Source organism: Camelus bactrianus, chromosome 32 (genome assembly GCF_048773025.1).
Source record: "Camelus bactrianus isolate YW-2024 breed Bactrian camel chromosome 32, ASM4877302v1, whole genome shotgun sequence".
Taxonomy (NCBI): domain Eukaryota; kingdom Metazoa; phylum Chordata; class Mammalia; order Artiodactyla; family Camelidae; genus Camelus; species Camelus bactrianus.
In genome coordinates, this window is record NC_133570.1 from 9,962,722 (window position 1) to 9,984,101 (window position 21,380).

The following is a 21,380-nucleotide window of genomic DNA, read 5'->3' on the forward strand; positions in this document are numbered from 1 at the left end:
TAAGCGTGATTTCATTTAATCCTCGGAACAAATTTGGGAGTTGGGTACCATTCATAAGGGTGAAGAGAAAAAGGAGGCTCAGAGAGGAACAGCAACTTGCCCAAAGTTTCACAGCTGTGTGGGGGAATTCAGAACTCGAATCCAAGCCCCGTGCTCTTAACCACTACTCCATACTGGTAAGAATAATCTCTCAGTGATGTTTACAATTCCTGCCTCCCCACCTGCATTTGATGGCTATGTTGCCGTAACAGCCTCCATTTTTATTTTAACAACCAGCCTCGCACAGCTCATCAAATCCACTGGATAAGACACAACCAGACCAATGTCTACGAGAGGACGGAATCTCATGCATATTTAAACTGATTAAACTTTAAGTAAACCATGTCTTGCACACTGAAACACAGATCGGAGAGGGAAGAACTGTGCTCTGTGACCACGGATGACAAACCCCACGCCAACAAGGGGAATGTCACAACCGAACTATATAAATGGTCATGGAAAGATCTTCGACACTTGCCGCCTTCCCCAGTGCCTGTTTGTTTGCCCACTAATCCAGGCTCAGTTCCTGCAAAAAAAAAAGCCACTGCTTTTTTTCTGCTCTAGGGAAAGGTTGCCAGCTGCCTGGTGTCACTAGGAGTAGGTACCAGGCTCACAGAAGGAAAAATTTGCACTGGGCCCTTGGGACCTTCCTGGAAACGGTAAGAACCCCTCGACTCATTGAGTGGCTTTCTCTGTATCATGTGCCCCTTCAAGGTCCCATGAGGACACTTTGGTGGTGGTCCACTGAGTGGCTGGATGGAGGTGGCTCAGGTCAAGACTTGCCAGTTTTTAAAACTTTTTTCACTTTGAAGATCATATTTCTGATTTTGGTGAAAGATAATAGCCTCACACCCTCCTTTTCCAGCCCCGGCCTTTCTAACCAGACGTGCTGGCTGCGGGATCTCTGGTGGGCTGATCCGGGTGGGCCTAACCATACCTTTTACTGGTCACCCAATGAACTCCCATTCAGCATTAAAGATACTGCTCAGAAGTCATATTTCTGGGGATCCTTTCCAGATTCCCCTTTCACCCCTAGACTCGAGGGGGTGGGCACTATAAAATAATAGGAAAAAATATATATATATATTGGTTTCTGCCTCTAGCTGCTGGCACAGAGCACCTAAAACCCTTGTAATCTCCTAAGTGGTAAGAGCACTAGGACCATCTCTTGGTCCAGTATTTAGACCCTGGAGCCTGACACGGAGCTCCCAAATCCCTTGAAATTTCCTGGGTGATGGGGTGTCTTTTTTTCCAACTCTTGGTAGGCTCCTGAGTAGCTTCAAAATGGCGGCTGGCCACCAGAAAGACAAAGCCATGATTAGAAACTGGGGACCCTCAGCCCTACTCCCAACCCTCTGGGAAGGGGAGAGGGGCTGGAGAGTGGGTCAATGACAGGTCATGCCTATGCGATGAAGCCGCCATGGAATCCCCAGAGGACAGGGCTTGGAGAGCTGCTGGGTTGGTGAGCACATCCAAACTAATGGAAAGATAGTGCTCCCCAGCTCCACAAGGCTAAAAGCTCCTATGCTTTGGACCCTTCCAGATCTTTCCCTGTGTACTCCTTCATCTGGGTGTTCATCTGTATCCTTTATTATATAATAAACTGGAAAAATGGAAGTCAGTGTTTCTCTAAGTTCTGTGGGTCATTCTAGAAAATTATCAAACCCAAGGAGGGGGTCATGGGAACCCTGATTTACAGCTGGTTGGTCAGAAGTACCGGTGACAACCTGGGACTTGCGATTGGCATCTGATATGGGGGCAGTCTTATGGGACTGAACCCTTAACCTGTGGGATCTGAGGCTAACTCCAGGTAGAAAGTGTCAGAACTGAATAGGACGGCAGGATCCCAGCTGGTGTCACAGAGAAGTGATTGGTGTAGCGAAAAAAAAAAAAAAAACAAACCCCAAAACCCACAAATCTGGTGTCAGAAGTGTGAGTGTGGTTATGGTATGACAGTAAAGGAGAAACATACAAGAGGAGTGTTTTCCCTTTACAGACACATTTAACGGCACTTCAGTGTGCACCCCCGTGGCACTGTGTTGTGGCACCACATGTGGCAGGGACTATCCCTTAACCCCTTCCATACCTTCATGCCATCAGAGGGCCTGCACACAGTAGGTCTTCAATTGTAAGTGGTTGGTTGTACAATGAAAATGGACCAGGGCCAAAGTAGTCTCCCTTTCTGACCCCCAAACTTACTTTGAAGCCAAGATAAAGGTCCAAGATCATAATGCACTAAGGGGCAATGGATATTTTACTGAAGAGCTTGTGGGGAAACTGAGAAATGGATTTATAGCTCACACTATGAGGCAAAACCTCATAAAAATCCTCGTTAGACATCTCTCTGTTCTCTCCCAGTGATGGCTGCCTTTTCTCTCTTCTCTCCTCCAAAGGGTCCCTTGTGCTCACACTCTCGTCCTGTCTTCTGAATGTCTCCATTCTATCCAGCAGGGAAGCCATGTTGCTCCTCCTCTGGAGCTGCATATTCACTTAAATACCCTTTCCTCACCAAAAAAGCCTTCTCCTGGAAGGCCCTCTCCTTGGAAGGCATAACGTGGGGATTATAAATCATAAATATTTCCTCTCATCTCAGGATGAATAAATGAGTTAACACATGAATGCACAAATGGTAGGCTAGCTTATTTAGACCGACCTTTTGAGTAAAAATAACCAAAAATGTTGGGCAAAATATATAGTTTTAAAAAAAGTGGCAAAGGCCAACAACAAAGCGGGGATCTCTAGGTGAACTGAAGGGAGACTGGAAAGCAGAGAGGTCAGCCAGCATGGATGCTGCTTTGGTCCTTAGGATATCCGCCAATTCAGAAAAGGTCAACTTTCCTTCTAAGAGCTTCACGGGGCAAGAGCGACAGAAACCACAGTCCAGGGTCTGTACAAATGAGGAGGCAAAGAGGAGACCCTTTTTACAAAAAAGGCCTGGGGTTCCCAAGGGCCACAATTTCAGGGGAAAGGTGTCTGGAACTATATAAGCCCCTCGTGGATTCACACTTGGGGACCCCAATAATCACCTGGAACCTTGAGCTTTGAGAAGATCTCCAATCACTAGTGTCCAGCCCCCTCACCTCCACTCCACTGCCTCACAGACCAGAACTCCATTAAGTTGAAATTCACATAACATCAAGTTAACTGTTTTAAAAGGTGCCGTTTAATGGCGCTTGAACTGATGGCTGTATAACCATCACCTAAATCTAGTTCCAAAAGATTTTCATTAGCCCCCAAAGGAGGTCCCATACCCACCAAGCAGTCACTCTCCGTTCCCCACCTCCTCAATCCCTGGCAACCGCCAGTCTGCTTCCCGGTTGGAGATGAACCTCAAAACCACTATGGTAAGTGGAAAACGTCACATATTGTACCATCCCATCCATAGGATCCTTGTTTTTAAGAACACATTCATCTTTCTTTAAGTTAACATTGTGAACAACAGAATTTGGGAAATGGTGCAGAAAAAGGGAATGTTTGCTATGGATTCCGTTTCCTCTGTAGCCAGTAACGTGGCAATTTGGGCTCCTAAAGATAGCCCCAGCATAATAATTCTCAACCTGGGCTTCAAGTGGAATTATCTAGGAGAGCTTTAAAAAGTGCTGTGTCCAGGTCATACCTGCAGAGAGTCTGATGTGATGGGTCCGGGACGCACCCTGGGGATTGGCGTTTTAAACAATGCTCAGGTGGATTCTAAACTGTGGAGCCAAGGCTGAGACCACTGTTCTAACAGGACAATGGGTACAGTAGCAGGCCATTTCTACCATATATATATTTCCTGTCTTCCTGCTTCAGCACCTTCTTTCCACCCCTGATTTGTGCCTCGTTTGGTCTGCACAAGCTAAGTACCCTGGGAGTCTGTTTCTGCAGAATGCTCCATGAGTGTTGGTGTCACTCCATTTTGGGAACTCAGGATGCCTCCCAACTATGACCTCAGTCATAAGGGGAATTATGTATCTCTAAGCCTCATTCCCAATCTCTAAAATGGGGCTAATAATAGTATTTATCTCATAGGAATGTTTTGAAATTTTAACAAAAAGATGCACATTAAGCACGTAGTAGACAATCATACATCATTGTTGTGGTTGTGATTATTCAGCATGATTGTCATTGTCACACGAATGAGCGTTTCGTAAGGGACCAGTCCGTTGGTGGTCCTCTCCCAACTAGAGGAAAAACCTTTACAAAAAGAATCCAACAAACATTTTTCGTCCAACTTGCTTTGTGTGGACACTGAGCTAGGATCTGGGGTTTCAGGTGAAGGCCTGGAATAGGGATATTGATGTGGAATAAAACAAACTAGCATACATAGGCCTTACGGGAACTCGGAGTCCAGATGGATTCTGGAGCTGGTTGGGCTGACATCCAGGAAGCATCAGGAGAGGGCAGCACTGAAGCTGGGCTTTTAAATGAGAAGTAGAACTTTAGCTGGAAGCAGGCGTGGGGAAGAGGATTTAAGGCCCAGGGAACAGCAGGGGAAAATGCCCAGAGGACGAGCCTGGGAAGGAGAGGGAGAAAGAGGCAGTCTGGGGACCCGCCAGATTTCTTGGGTAGCTCTTGGCTTCGGATACGAGGATGGACATACGTGGTAGGAGACATTCCACTGAGTACCAGAAGGTGTGGCTGGTGAGGCCGGCTGAGCCAGACTAAAAGACGTCATTAGGCACCAGCCTAAGAAGGGGCTGCCAGTCTGAGACAGCGGCGTTCCCTCTCCGGGGTCCTCCCCGAGACCACCAGTGCCCCGGCGACCGCGTCTACTTACGTCAAAAGAATATCCCCATAGTGGATTTCTGATATCTTTTTGGCTGGTTGGAATTTATGTCTTTCTTCCTCTTCTAGTTTCCGACGTTGTTGCTGCTGCTTTTTCAAGGCACTCTCCTCCCGCAGCATGGAAAAGTATCCGTGGCCTATCTTCACCGACTGAATCAAGATGCTGGAGAGAGAGAGAGAGAGAGAGAGAGAGATGAGAGATGAGTTGGCTTTTAAGGCAACGTCTTCTTGTCTTTGGACCCATACTCACGGACGGGCACTTTCACGTTTACTAGCAGGAGACTTCCTGCCTTTAGAATTCCAGAGTCAGACCTGAGCTTGAATTTTAGATCCACCTTTTACCAAAGATCTTGAACAAATCATTTAACCTCTCTAGGTTTTGGGTCCATCACTCAACAAATATTTGTTGAATGCCTACTATGCACTAGGACCTCCGCCAGGTACTATGAAATGAGCATAACAATTGGTACCCCTGTAGGATTCATTCGCAGTGTTTTTGTTTTGTTTTGTTTTTCATGGTGTATCTTAGAGCCCACGAGATGCAGTATTTGAGTTTCTCATGCATATGTCTCCAGAAGGTCACCAGCGATCTTTTTCTAAATTTGGACACTGCTTCCCAGCTTATGTAAAATTTTCCAAATCTCTCCGCAATGAGTCACATGTCCATCCCGGACAGTCGTTGACAGGCAAGGATCGGGCATTATCTGCCCGGCCCATCTTCACAGCAAAATAATCTCCTTATGTATAAAATTGTGCAAAACTAAATGATTGTGCACTCTGGTGAAAAACAGAGAAACCCTGGGTGTAATGTGGTGAAGCCATGTTACACATAACTGGTTCTTAATTGTCCACTCTAGGTGCTATCATTTTTAAGTTTAGGAGTGTAAGCAGTTGATACGATGTGGAATTTGTGTTTGAAACAAAAATCTGCTTCTGTTTTGCTTTCAAGCTTCTGATTCTACTCATCAAAGTGTATCCCGAGGTGACACTTTGGGACTGAACGAAAGCTGTAACCACGGGCAACCCCTTAATTTCCCAAATGAGGATTTTTCTTGATGTCGCAAAAACAAAGCCAAGACAGAGCTAATCTGGGAGCTGGGGCTGGTGGGACGGCAACCAGTTTCTCACAGTTGTGTTACTTCACAGAGACGTTTCACTCAAAATCTGGGTCAGAGGTCAAGACTGACATCGCACATGCGCCGAAAGTGCATAGGATGACATTACTCACATTGTGCAGCTTTCTTGGCGGAGCAGGGGAGGCTCCGAGGCAGGTCTGCAATCAGCTTGAGAGAACAGGGCGGGGGGACTGGCTTAGGGTTCTAGGGTGGTTAAGGCATGGGGCTGGGGTGGGGGTTCCCTTCTTTGAGTGTGTTCTGAACGTCCCACCAGCACCCAAAGAAGGTGCGCCTGGGGTCCCTTAGCAGCCTGCCCAGATGTGGGGCAGAGGGAAAGGGGGTGGGGTGGGGTGGGGGCAGCTCAAAAGCCGTCAACAGTCGCACATCAGAAATGGAGTCAGACTCTTCATCCCATTAATTCACGCCCAATTTCAAGTCTGTGTGTTTGCCTGAAGAGTTGCATCATTATTAACCATTCGACAAAAAATTACTGAATACCCACTGTGTGCCAGGAGCTATCCTAGGTGCTGAGATACAGCAGCAGACAAAACGGCCCACAACATTTCTGCCCTCGTGAAGCTCCTACTCCAGACACAAAACAAAGACGTGACCTGTAGGTAATATGCTAAGTACTGGGGAGGAACATAAATTAAGGGACACGGGGAGAATGACTGATGCGGTTGAGGGTGGGTGGGTTAGTGCCATTTTAAATAGATGGTCAGCGAGGGCCTGGCTGAGAAGGTGACATCCGAAGAGAGACATGAAGGAGGTGGTGGAGCAAACCATGCAGATATCGGGGGGGGGAGGGAGGGTGTTCCCAGGAAAGGGAACAGCATGTGCAAAGGCCCTGGGCAAGTACACTTTAAATCCAGAAGAGTTTTGTTTTCACTGAATAAAATGTTATGTGATATCACATAGTATATTCTGTGCTCCTAAAATGTTGTATTTGCCTGATTGAGATATTGGTGTTCTATTTAAGACTTTGGTTTGACATAAAGGATCTGCTTTGAAAAAGGAAGGAAGGAAAAGAAAAAGGAAGAAAGGAAAGGAGGGGAGAAAGGAAGGAAGGAAAGAGGGAAAGAAGAGGGGCAGGAGGGGAAGAAAAGGAGGGAGGGAGGAGAGCGCTGCTGTGTCCCAGACCGGAACAAGCAGGGAGCACCAGGTGATACCGCTGCTCTGGGCTCCTGCTTCCACACAGTTTTGCTCGGGTGCTACTCTGGGAGGCAATAGATTTTACCGTTTTAATTAAGAAGCTCATCTCTAATAACTCATCTAACATCCTCGTGTGCAGAGCCCCAGTAACTGGAGAGGTCCCTCTCTGCCATAGGACCTCAACGAGACTTCTCAAGTGCTTCCCGTCTGCTCTTGAGATGCAGGAGATCAGGTAGATAAGAGGCTTTTTCAGTGAACGAGGCAATATTGTGGTTTCACATCCGTGGAAGAATTCAGCCCCGCAGTCCTATGTTTCTGTGTTCTGCCGTCCCAAGCCCGTCACTTCCGGTCGTGTGAATTAACTTGTTTGTTCCCACAACAGCTCTACTTCGCAGGTGCTTTGTTATCATTTCCATTTGCAACTGAGGAAATTGAGGCCCAGAAAGGCAAGGTCACAAAGCTGGAGAGGAGCAGAGCTGGGGTCTGAACCCAGGTCGTGAATTCACTGTGGAGTACAGCTGTAGAGTGTGCTGGTTTGTAGGATGTCAGGATGTTTCGGCATGTGGCTGGTCAGCCTTTCCACTGGGAAGTCTCACCAGCTTGTCCTGGAAATCCCTGCCATTGACACTGGAGATCATATGGGCTGCTGGGTCCCTGGCTAACTTGGGTGGCTTGTCATTGGCCGGCAGGTGTCAGGGGCTCACCTGTCACTGCTGTCCGGATTCCTTCATGGAGTCGAAGGCTGGCAGTGAGACCTACCAGGTCCCGGGACAGACCACAGCCTTCAAAGGTGAGGGTGGGGCAGGCACTGAGAAAACTCAGGTGTGACAATTGTGCCCAGCAGCAGAAGGGGTTCCAGGGACAGACACAGCCCGTTGGTGGGCTTTGGGCTCTGATTTCAGTGTGTAACCAGACAAAAGCCTTCATCTTTCCCTGCAGAAACTATAACCAACTAGATCCTGAAATACATGTGCTTTAGATTTAAATGTGTCTCCCCCACTGCCCGCTCAAACACTGCACCTCCTGGCTAAACTCATAGGTTGAAGCTTAACCTCCAATATCTCAGGATGTCATCTTATTTGGAAATAGGGTCACTGCAGATGTAGTTAGCTAAGATGAGGTCATACTGGATGGCCCCTACTCCGATATGACTGGGATCCTTATTAAAAGGGGAAGTTTGGACACAGACATGTACACAGGGAGAACATCATGTGAAAATGAAGGTGGAGATTGGGGGTGACACTGCTAGAGGCCAAGAAAAGCCAAAGATCACCAGCAAGTCACCAGAACCGAGGAGAAAGGCCCTGGGCTGGACACCTACTTTGCATCAGATTCTGTGCTAGGCACTTATGACGTGTCAGGTTCTGTTCAAGGTACCGGCGCTACAAAGGTGAACACATCCTCCAAGAAATTCAGTCTTCCCCTCTGCATTGAAGTTATTTATTTCTACAAAAGTAGAAATTAAGAGGTTGGTGAGAGATTTAGTTGACTTGTTTCTGCCCTTATTCCAAAGAGGATTAGAGGCAGAACATTTTAAAAGTGAGAAGGGCAGGAAAGGGAAAAGAAGAAAACAAAATCAGGTGAGACAAGGATCAAAACCCATGCCACGTGAACTAGTGCACAGATTTGGCTCTGAGGGTCCTAGTGGCCAATGCAAAGAGGGAAACAATTCCTCATGTGATTCCTAATGACCATGAGATTCTGAAATAGCTGTTCAGGGGATGCTGAGCTATTCCTTGTGCTGAAACTAGGAAGAGATTTCTTTCAAGGATCTGTGTAGGGAGGACACTGTGAAAAGCCAAGTCCACAACCAGCTTCTAGATGTAGACAGAGATGGATGCCTGTCCTATGGAGTAACTCACAGAAAACCATAGAGGACTCGGTGTTGGCCCATTTGAGGAATCTAGCAAGTAAATTTTCTGGTGGGATTGCAGCCTCTGTCAACTAAGGCAGCCAGACTCCTAGGGGCTGAATCTTCTGGAAGGATCTGGCTGAGAGATGACCACAGCTGTGGGGAGGGTCTGGGCACTGAGATCAGACACACTGGTCTATTCTGGGAACTTCAGGCTCCAGGACGTTCATTCAGTGTGCTGTGAAGTGTTCCCCCTGGTATTGTGGAGGCCCATTTAAAAAGGCTTAATATTTTAGCAAATTCCCATTTAATTCTCTTGTATGTTCCCTACATTTTCTTCATCATCATTGCTGATTACCAGGCTATTTGTGTGAAGGGAGCTATTTGCAGGGAAGAGCAGTTTTCGCCTTTAAATCCACTCACCTGGGGCCTCCTGCTCACCGCTTTCCACGATGTAAAACTCCCCTGGCCAACATCGCAAGAGGAGTGATGGGGAGTCAAATAATGAACTGCACCAGGCAAGCCGAGGAAGAGGCAGATTATAAAATGGAAAGTTTCCTCTACACAATGCAACTTCCTCTGAACCAACGCCTGGGAGGGAGGTTTTTACATTTAAGGGACACAGATTCTCTGTACGGGAGTCTGTGTGTGCTTACTCTGGCAACAGGAATACTCTCAGCAGGGCTTGGCTGAAACAGACCAGGGGGACGGGTTTCACTTCCAAGCGCCCTCAGACTTGAGGGTCAGGATATGCAGTGGTAAGGCTTGGGGGTGGCCAGCCTCGGACGGGATCTTTACTTTATCACTCCCATAGGCAGGTTTTAAACCTGTCTGAACCACAGCCTCTTCATCTTCCAGTGGGGAAAAGAAGGAGTTCTTGCCTTGAAGGGCTGTTGGGAGGATTACATGAGACAGTGGACATAAAGAGCTTAGTACAGTGCCTCGTCCCTAGGACTCAATAATGGGGGGTGACTATTATCATTGTCAAGTTGCTTAACAGTCCTGAGAGGCTGGTGTGACTTACAGTTGAGAAAACAGAGGGGAAACGTTAGGTATAAGATGAAGGTCAGAGGAGTTGGAAAGTGGCAAAACAAGGGTTGGAAGACAGTAGGGCTGATTCCAGAATTTCCCTCTCCATTCGTATGCTGCAAACACAAGAATGTGCAGTAGGAAGCTTTAAAGCTGTGAGCTGATGCATCTCTGGGCTTTTCTGATTGGGCAGAGTTCACCTCTACACCTATAGAAGAGAAACTGGTGGCTTTCATTTTTCTCCTTGAGGCCATGCTTTCACCCAGTCCAAGACACCACTTGTAGCAGATTAGGTCGTCATTCAGCAGATACTCCCTCCCTCCCCTAGCCCCTACATTCAGGGGTGGAAGGTACTTCCTAGCATCCTGACTTTGGGCTTTGCCGTGTGACTTCTTTGGCCGATGGGATGTTAGCAGATATGACTTGAACAGGAGCTTGAAATAAGCTTGCTCAGTTGGGTCCATGACAAGGACAAAACTCACCATTTCACTGAATCCAGAAGAATGAGACAGGCATGGAATGGACCTGAACTCAGCTTATCTCGACCTAAATCAGCCAAACCCCAGTTATCCCACAGACATATGAGCAAGGAAGAAATACTTACTGAAAGTCACTGAGTTTTAGGAAAGCTTGTTACACAGCACTATGGTGAAAACAGCTGACCAATACATCATTCTTTGTAAGTGGCGCCATTATTTTATGAACCACAAAGAAGGAAAAATCCACACCAATTCAATTAAGACATGACTGTACATTGCATCTCCAGTTCAGAGTGATAAGATGGTGGAAAATGGTGCCTATTAGATATGATAAAATATGGTAGTAAGAAAGAAATTTCCTCAGACTCGAGTAAAGATGATCTGGAACAGAACTTGGAATATAAGGCAATTAACAGCCCCGTCTGAGAGGTATCTAGCATATCTGATAAACTTTGAGCAATTTTCTCATATTCTCTGATGAGGTCGGGAGTCCTTTCTGGGCTGTTAGATTTACCCACACATCTGTCCCATCAGACTTGTAACAAGGCTATTAACCTTTGACTAGCCATTCCACCCTTAAGCGATGGTATCTAGCTCCTTGTTACTCAAAGTGTGGTCCCTGGACCAGCAATACTGACATCACCCAGCATCCCCTGTTAGAAAGGCAGAATCCTGGGCCCTACTCAGATCTCCTGGATGAGGATCTGCCTTTCACAGGACCCCTGCATGATTAATATACACATTGACGTTTGTGAGATGCCCTGGTCTACCTGTTCTCTCCCTTTTGTTAAGAAATACTCTTCCCAGAAAGAAAGCTTCAAACTGGCTTTATTAGAAGCCCGATTCCCTCGCTACCAGTTTGAAATAAAACCTTGACACACACTAGCAGCCAGTGCATCTCAGGAAGTTCTTTAAGCCTCCCTGTAGTAGACAGTCTCACTCCTGGAGGGCAGTCCGCTTGCTGTAAGTCTCCCATTACCTGAATCTGCCTCCATCCCCAGGGCCCTAAAGGAAACGAAGGACCGGCTGACATCTCAAACAGGCAGCCCTGGCTCTCTTCCCAGGGGCCGTGAAGGAGCTGCGGAGTATTGGAGAGCTGGGAGGCAGCGAAGGAAACTCACATTCAACCTTTCTATTATGGGGGGGGAGTGGGGAGGGCATGAAATTAACCACCGCAAATCACTTTGTTAAAAACCAACAAACTTTTAATGGTATTATGACTCTGCACCTAGCTGCTTTTCATGCACATTTTCTGTCTCTGCCTGCAGAAGTATGGGGTTGTAAAGCCAGGAGTGCTTCAACAGGGGACGGCAGAATGACATTTAGATGAACAAACACTCCTGGCAATCTTATTTCAGGGATGTCCTGCTCTGGCGGAAGGGAATTGCCTACAGGGGAAATTTTCACTTAACAAATTTTACTGTTTTCAAACAACAGCAAATAAATCAGTTTCTTCCCGGTTTGTGGAGGCTGAAGGCTTTGGAGAGCCCGCTTTACCTGCCTGAGTCTTGCTTTCTCAGCGCCCCCACCATCTCCCCAGACATATTGATTTCAGAGGCGGAGAGGACAAACGTGATGAAACGGAGGTATCTGAAAAAAATGCTATCCTTAAATTCTTGAATTTTCAGGCAACCCGTACAGGCAAATTAGTAACACAGCCCCAGTTCAAAACGCACCAAGCAAATATTTTGCATTTAAATTCCCGCATTAGAATGCCCTGTTTATACAATAACTTAATAAATCTAGCCTGGCTGCCAAATTGACAAGAAGGTGAGAATCATTCATTAAAATGCAAATGCAATTGAGATGAAATTTGGAATACATTTATTACAGTAATTGAACTTCAGTCAACTGTAGTCACAACACAGATTTTGAACTACCTTTCAGACAAAAGGACGTGTTGTATTATCGCCGCCCCCCTCCCCAAGTTAATATCTTTGTCAGCATGCAAATTAAAGCCATTTCCTGAGTGCCAGTGATTTGCAATGGAGGATTTCACTCTTCTTTATAGGACAAGATTGCCAGAGATAAAGGTCAACTGCATACACAAAAGAGTGCTCTAGTAGCAAATTGTGTACACAGCGAATTGATTGCAAACATATTCTGAGTGCTTACTGCAACCACATTCTTATTAAATCACATCCGGACATCTCTTTACCATCCCTGGGTCATTTGCTAATTGCAGTGCCTAACAACAGGAGATTTGCCGAGTCAGGATTTCACTTCTTGGATCAAGAGACCCTGATGGGTTTCTCTCCTTTTCGAGTGACTCAGCTCAAAGAGAAGGACCCCCCTCCCACCACCCTGTTCAAGGGTTTCTTTTGATCATGAATCAGATGGAAGAAAGATAGTACAGAGACTGTGATAAAGGCACCGAAAAGGTGACTCTCAGTGGAGAAGTCGCTTTATCTGCTTCGGTTTTATTCTCTCTGGCACCTTTGCAGAATTCACGTGGCATTTCTGAGGTCTGGGCAAACAGTGCACGTGCACCTAGCATGCTGTTTGAGTTGGAAAAAGGCACAACGTAGAGTTTTTCTTTGCCCCCCCTCCCCACGTAAGTGTGCTGTTCAGATGTCACTCTAGGGTGGCAAAATCCAACTCATTTCACCTGTCAAATTGTTAGAGCAGGCAGGTAGCTAGATGTGAGCAGAGAAAGGGGCACATGGGCAAATGGCAGAAAACCACACATCTTGTAAACAACGGGGGTCCTTGGACAGATCAAGAAAAACAGGATCCTCTGGACTGGTAAAAAACCATAGCTTCTGGGTTGATAAGTGTCCTGAAGGCAGAAAGGTGGACAGGGGAGGAATCCTCACCATCTGAATGTAGCCTTTAGTTCATTATGACCCCATCCAACTTTCCAATCAAGACTAAATAAGGATGAAAAAATCCCTCCTCCCCACCTGGGAAGGTGGAGCTGGGATAAAGATCAGGAAAGATGACCCTAAGCCCCTCCCCACCAATGAATATTCTGCCTATTCATTTTCACACTCATATAACGAGCTTGCCAAGGAAACTCGGGGCAGCCACCCACCTGGGTCTGCTCGCTCTTGCCTTGAGAACTTACTACCCATCCCTTAATAAATCCTTGCTTTGCTTTCTTAAGCTCCACATCTTGTCTCTGAATTCTTCCTGCAGCAAGACAAGAGCCTCTTACCCCCAACAAAATGGAGAGGTTGCTTTGGTCCCCTTCAACATCTACGTACTCATTAACTTACCATGAAGTGATGTCAACTCTACTTTCTAAGTATCACCAGACTGACTTCCTGTGGCCACCATCCTGGCCGGAAACCATCACTTGTTGCCTCTATCACTCTACATAGCTTCCTACCTGGTCTTCCTCCTTCTCAACCCATCGTCCATCTGGTTGCCCAGGGCTCTTTCTGAAATGCAGACTCATTCCCATCAGAATGCTCCAAACCCTTCAATGGCTTCCCAACTGTTCTCAAGGATGAGGCCCAGACTCCTTCCCATGGCAATGGGGTCCTCCAAGAGCTAGGCTTTATCTCCAGCCACTCACCCAGTGGTTCATTTGTATCTCCCTACCCCTCAGAATCTTATGATTTTGCCTCTTCCGGCAGCACCTCCTCCCCATTCTTCACTTGTGTGATTTCAAGGTTGGGAAAAACTGACAACCATTGACTATTCAATGTTGCTACTTCCTCTCACCCCCAGCCCCAATTCCAGGCTAGGTCAGGTGCCTCCTTTGTGGCCTCCCCCCAGCTCCCCATTATTGCACTTGAAACACGATCTGGCAATTGCCTATTTCCTTGTCTGCTTTTCCTACCAGACTGGAGACTCCTTGAAGACAGTGCCTGACAAAGAGTAGGCAGTCCGCACTTAAGGTTTTCCTTCCCTACCTCTCCCCCTTTCTCCCAAAGGCAGAAAGTTCCAGTTGCCTACCAGATACCCATTTCCTGAGCTTCCTTAGTAACAGACCACATTACTTTGGAGATCAACTACCTCGATAAAAAAAAATCAACAAAACTACATTTTCTAGCTGCCCTGGTAGATAGGACACACCAGTGAGGTGCAAGTGGAAATCACTGGGAGGGGCATCTGGGAAAACCCTTTAAAGGAAAACACAGCTGGGAGGCATGTGCCCTTTGATCCTGAAAGAGTAGGAAAGAAACAAAATGGCTTCCCTGATGCTTAAGCTGTTTGCTGGTTGATTCTGACTTGACATTCTTGCAGCTTGCTTTTCTCTGACAAACCCCCATCTCTGCTTCACTTGTTCAAGTGGTTTTGTGCTAAACAGCCCCAAACCTTTTCATTGCTCTGTCTACTTCTTATATATTCTTTACCCAGAATGATTTATCCTTTAACCCAGAAGCTGTATTCCAGAAAGCTGGTCATGGGCTGACAGCCTTAGAAGAATGAACAGACCTTCTGGAGCTTCTCCATGACAACAAGTGGATTCGTCGAGATTAAGAGGAATACAGCACCCCAGAAAATGCCCTGACTGTTCTCACCTTACTGTTCCATCCAGTTTTTCTGTAAAACCTCAGGACCCCAACCCCAAGAGGGATTCACAGTGTCTAAGGCATTACCCTGCCTGGCAAAGCAAGAAAGCTCTTCTTTTCTAATTTCCCCAAAACTCTACCTCCAAGTCTCAATTCAGCTATCAGCGTACAGAGACCGGATTCTCAGCAACACTGCCCTCTCTCCCCTCTTCCTTCCTGCTGCCTGGAACTTAGCTACAATCACTGCAGTTCCCTGTAGCCATTGTGTGAGCAGGAGGAAACCCTGCAGATGGAAGCAAGCACTAAGGACAGTGGATTAAAAGACAGAAGGAACCTGGGTCCCTCCTAGATGACCAGGAAGCCACCATGTCAGTACTTCATCCAGAAGGTAAACCTCTTGTATGTGAGCGAGGGAAGCCTTTATTGTTTAAGTTATGGTAATTTCAGGTCTCTGTTTGCTACACAGTCAAACATAGTCCCCAGCTGACAATTTCTCTCTTTGTCTCTGTTTCTCTCTCTTTTTTTCCCCCTTGACAAAACTGTTGTGTTGATCACTTTTAAAATGCCATCATCTTGGCTAAATCCCTGGCCACAGACTAGGCAGAGGTATTAGGAGAGACTGGTTTGGATGATGGGAACAGGGCAAGGAAACTCAGAAGTGTGAAGCTGCCAAGAAAGGCAGGTCTGGGAGCATCCCCACCGAGGGTACCTGAACAGCTGGGAAATACAAAACAGGAGGGTCTGAGCCTGTTGGGGACGAAGGCTGGGGCCACAGGGCTGCAGTTGGAGACAGTTGCAGGTACTGGCTGGGACCGTGCACAGCAGTGACTTCCGGCGGCACTGAGCTAGCCATGTGACATGCGTTCTCTCCTTGAATCCACACAAAGTCCCTGGGAAGTAAGTGCTCTTATCTCCATTTTGCTGATAAGGAGACTACGGCTTGGAGAAGCCAAGTTGTCCTCTGACCATAGGTTAGGTTAGTAACCGGTAGAGCTGGAATTTAAACTCAGGTAGCTTGAGTCCCAGGCATCGCACGAGGAAAATGCACTGGTTTTGGAAAAGGTCTGTCTTAGTTTGAACCACTTATTGTTTCCTTGTCACTCAACGTCTGTGACTTTGGGTGAGCCATTTTCCCGTCTTTGAGATGTGCTTCCCTCATCTGTAACATTGGGATGAAGTGATACCCTCCTGGGATATTGTTGAAGTCATACACGAGAGGCACTCAGCAAGATGACTGGCACGTCGAGGATATTCAATAAATGGTAACAATCATCATTTTCATCATCATTATCACCGTCAACATCATCTTCCTCGAGCTATAAATGACTGCTCTTACAACTCCCTTGCTCTGCACGCCACCGGGACAGTGGTCTGGCTCCAAGTCCCCACAGGCTTCTGGGAAGAGGCACTTGGTTCAAGCGTCGAGCTCAGGATTTTCTCTCCTCTGTGGGCGGCGGTGAGAACAGTGGAATTAGACCACAATTATTTGGGGATTTGGTAAATTGCATTATGCAGTAATTCATAAAGGTCTGTGAATCTACTGTACGTGGCGGTGGCAGGACAAACGCTTGATTATCACGTAGGTAATGAAATTTATTAAACTGAAGAGCCAGGGAATTAACCTCTGCTCTGCTGAATGAGAAACTACATGCAGAGACCTTCTAATTATTTTAAGTGGCTTTCTTTTTTGTGTTCTTCCTTTATTTACTCTCTATCTCAGACCTTCACTTGAAAAAAAAATGAAGAAAGGGGAATGGAGGAGGTAAAAGGGGAGGAGCCAAAGATGAATGGAAGAATATAGGAACCCACCCAGCCTGGTGGGATGTGTTAGAGGGAGACACTCCTGAAGGCAGTGACTTAACAATTAGACCTATGGGTTTGGGCAAGAGGGGGACATTCATTAAGGTCAGTTAGAAAGCCAAGTTCTAATTCTAACTATATCAACCGGATATGTGATCTAGGCAGAATAATTAACCACTCTTTTCTATTCACTAGGGGTAACCTAGTTAATTACCACCATCATCACCACCGCTGCCTCCACCACCATCACCACAACTAGAACATGAATACAGACCATATGCCAATCACTGTGAAAAAGACGTTACGGTTACTCATTTCTTCAACTTCCTAAAACAATTCTCCAAGGCAGCTCTTAGTAATATTACCAGTCCCATTTCACAACGAGGAAACTCAATTTCAGAGAGGTTTGGTGGCTTTACATGAGGTTACCCAGGTGGGGTGGAGTGGAGTCTGGACTGCTGCCCAGGCCTGAGACTGTCTTCCTTGTCTGCCTTTTTTTTTTTTTTTTTTTTTGAGATAATATTGTCTTACCTGACTTGTAAAAGACGGTAAAAATGAGAAAATAGATGTGAAAGCATTTAAAAACTGTCATGCAAACCTCAGATGCAATTCTAATGCAGGTATTCAGAACGGCTTTACAAAGAGGACTGGTCCTCACCACTTAATCGCACTATTGCTCGCTGCCAGGACCACTGCTGGAGAAACAAGCCCTCTCATCAGTGCAGGGTACACACACAGATGAGTTGGTGATGAGTAAAATAAAGCAGCAAAAAAAAAAAAAAAAAAAAAAAGCTGCATCTCTATGTATCTTTATGTGCTCTCTCCTAAACCCTCTGCCACCATAGGAATTGAAGGAAAAAACATTACAAGTTTAGCTGGGGGTTTGAGTTGAAACGTCTTGGCAGTGGAATGAACAAAATGTCTTTGCCTCTTAGCTCTGCCCCCCGCCCCGATGTCCTGGTTCTCTGCCATGCACCAGAGCCATCTTCTTAAATGTGAAGATGCACTTCTTGGGAAAAGCGCACTCCTCTGTTGTGCTACGCCCTCGTGGCTCCCTTCTGTCTGTGCTTTGGCTCAGGGCTGTGTCCCTCTGGGGGACTAAGTAATGAAAGTTTTCCATCCTGGATGCCACACCCTACAATCATCTCTCCCCTGGGTAACTGCCCTTTCCTCTTCACTGGCCTCCCTATCTTGGACCTCCTTTCCCCCTCCTACCCTTTCCAATGCTGCACATCATCTCCAGACTTCCCAGTACAGCCTCCAAAGCTCTGCATGAGCTGGGTCTGGCCCATCTCCGTAGCCTCTTTCTTGCCACGTGACGCTCCAGCAGTAGCAAAGCAATGCCGTCATGCTGTACAATTAGGCTCTTCCTCATCTCGGTGGGCGCCTTCGCCCCACGGCTTGGAATGCCTTTTCTTCACCTGGCTAACTTCTATTCATCCTTTACAACTTACTCAGGTCTCAACTCCACCCTGCGTGCGAGCCACCTCTGCTCTTCCCAGGCTGGATGAGGCACCTCTGGACTGTGCCACCCAAAACTGCTGGTTGACTCGTTTCTGTCCATCCATGCACGCGCGCCTCCCACCCCTCACCACCAGATGGCGCCCCCTGAGGGCAGGGGACAATTTCTAAATCTCTGTGTCTCCAGAACCAGCGCATGTGGAGTCCACAGAAAATATCTGTTGCCCGAATAACTCACCATTTGAAATGCCTGCATTTCAAGTCCGAATTAAATACATGCTTCCTTTTGGGCTCCGTAACAGTGGTGCCATCCTACTTGGATGTGCTGTGTTCACGTTCTCTTTGGATGGAGCAGGTGTACGGAACTGTATGTGCAGAAGCTGAATCATCCAAACAGGATAGAGATAAATGGATGCCTTTGAAATTTATCTTTTTTTTTTTTTTTTCCCAACTGGGAACTAGAATATAGCCGTGCTCTGGAAGAAGTGATCAAATGAAACAGGCTCCCCATGTGCCTCTCGGGGAAGTTATTTCTTTAGCTCGTAATGTGGTCTCTGACCTACCTTGTGCCAAATGACTACGAGTGGTGTTGAAACACCCCCAAAGGATCCAGCACTTAATATCAGATCACACGTTCCACACACGTTGTGCTTTGACTGACGGCACGAGTTCATGGACTTTGCAAGCTTTTGTGACCTCACGGCTCACACACATACACACACACACCCTTGTTCACACAGCATCCCTCCCCCACATCTACTTTAGACCTTGTAAACATCTTGAATTGCAAACCCATTGACAGCCACCTAAAATGGCCACTTCATCAGAGGATGCTGACCAAGGCTGCCACCCCACTGGCTTCTGAGCCTTAAAAGGTGCCTTGGCCCAGGGCTACTGTTTAATTGATGCGAATCAGCATTTGTATGAGAGATGTACACATCTCCTCTGGAAGAAGAAGAAGAAAAACCTGCCAAGGATCAGCAAACAGCTCCAGATGCATCCCAATTATGGTGATTTCTGGAAGCCGAGCAGAAGCCCACCGTGGGCTCTGGTTTCTAGGCAACTGCTATCAGGAGTTCGGAACCTCACTGGGAAGGGGATGTAGGCAAGTCGGCCTTGGGAAGGAGTCTAATGTGCCTCTTCCTACTCCCTTCCCTTCTCCACCTCCCTTCTTGTCTGTTTACCCTCTCATACTTAGGAGCAAATTAGAGCTTGGAGGAGGTGCCAAAGACGCTAACTATCCTTGAGGGCAAAAAACCGTGGGGACGACTTGGGCTTGGAAAAGCATCCTGATGACAGCTACTGCTCGCAGAGCACTTTCTGTGTGTCAGGCCTCACACGTACCAGCCCGTGTAATCCCTACAGTTGCCCTGTGAGACAGGTACCACGATTTCAAAGATGGGGAAACTGAGGCTCACGGAACTGAAGCCACCTGCCTAAAGTCACACAATGAGAAGCTGGCAAGGCCAGGATTCCCACTCTGGTTTGTCTGAATCTAGGAGCCACTGTCTTTTTTTTTTTTTTTTTGGAGTATAGTTGATTTACAATTTTATATTAGTCTCAGGTGTACAACATAGTGACTGTTTTTATAGATTATACATCACTTAAAGTTATTATAAAATAATGGCCACATTTCCCCAGGCTGTACAATGTATCCTTGTAGCTTATTTATTTGATAAACAGCAGTTTCCCTAACCACTGCGCTCTCTTGCCATCTGTCAGTGCACAAGCACCTAACCTAGCTGAGAAAAACAAAGCATAGCATTTAGAGGCAGTTTAGAGTCTGTTTTCAGTCCTGAGATAAGCTGGTTGAGTATTTTTTTTTTAAAGAATGCAAACCCCACCCGACAATAACTGTTATTACCTACTGCGCTTAATGGCTAAATGGGATGGAAGGATTATTCTTCACAGACCAGCCAGTGTGGACCTAAAACACACATCAGCAGGGAGACAGGCTTTTTCTAGAGCACACGGGCAATCTCCAAAGAATTCCTGGCTTATAATTTTTAGACCGACAACAGACAGTGGATTAACGGCCCCGTGTTTTCCTGATTGATGGTGGCACTGAATTGCTGGAAGCCAAGAACCACTCAGGAATTCACAATGGCTTTTTCACTAAGTGTCAGTGAGATGGGAAATCGGAGGGGTCCAAGGTGGGGTGCAGTTGGAGGGGGTTGTGGTCAAAGGCTTCCCTTCTGAATTCAGGACTTGAGTCTGGCCTGTCACCATGAGAAGAAGCTTCCAGTAGTCTCCCAGCGCGGGGTGGCTGCCTGCCCCAACTTGTCTTCCTCATAGGGCATCCAGAGGGTTCCTAGCAGATGCAAAACCTCTGCTCAGGACCACGGCCAGCTCTCCCCCATGCACCCAGGGTCTGCTGAACTGCATCAGCTTGAAAGCTGTCCTGTTAACTATCCGATGCTCCGGATTAAACTCTCATCTCTCAACTTCCTCTCACACTGGAGGTGACCTTACATCAGCCCCTAGCCCAGTGCCAGAGACAGAGCAGGAACTTAGCAAAAGGTGTCTACAGTCACCCAACCTTCCAGGTCCTGTCCTGACTGTGATGGTTGTAGACTGTCTTCTCTGTTGGGGACACCGCCTTCAACTCTCTATATCCTTTTAACCTGGTCATTTCCTCTTCCCTTTTCTGGATCAAATACTTCTTAAGGTTGTGAATGCAAAGAACCACAGGGGTATTGCAGGTATAAGGTAAATGAGTTTTTAAGGCTGTATCTGCTCTACGAATCACCACAGACACACTTACCAACAATTTGGCCTGTGACCCCTTCCCCAACACCCAGGCCCTGAGAGCTCTTTAAGCTCTTATTTTTATCTTGTATAACTACCAACAAAGGGCTGCTCAACTGTACAACCCCAGGGCCATTATTAATATTGGATTCTACAAACTGAGCTTTGGGGGCATCATTCACCCTGAAACAGACCCTGTGTATTGGTGCCCTTGGAACTGTGCAAAAGGGCAGCCCTGTTCTGAACATATACCGACCGCTCCCCTCCCCACCCTTGTGCTTGCATGAGTGATAGCTGACCTTCAGAAAAAAGCCACACAGAATCTAAAGGTTGCTTTTCAGCTATTGTGCATTTGGGGCTGTCTCAGGGCAGAGATGGACATTCAGATTCTACTTTTAACTAATTGTTGTTTGGATCTGGCATTATTTAATGGATTCCTGAATCAGCCCTATTGATTTAAAGATTATCTTGCAGA

The 21,380-nt window shown here is 46.7% G+C and overlaps 1 protein-coding gene across 1 annotated transcript in view; it reads right to left on the minus strand.

Annotated features, from left to right (window-relative positions):
- The window catches only part of CCDC60 (coiled-coil domain containing 60), a 146,218-nt gene that overhangs the window by 42,655 nt on the left and 82,183 nt on the right, over positions 1 to 21,380 (minus strand). The window contains exon 3 of the mRNA XM_010969561.3: positions 4,799 to 4,969. Within this exon, the coding sequence (XP_010967863.1) occupies positions 4,799 to 4,969 (171 nt within the window). The remainder of the gene's footprint in view (positions 1 to 4,798; positions 4,970 to 21,380) is intronic.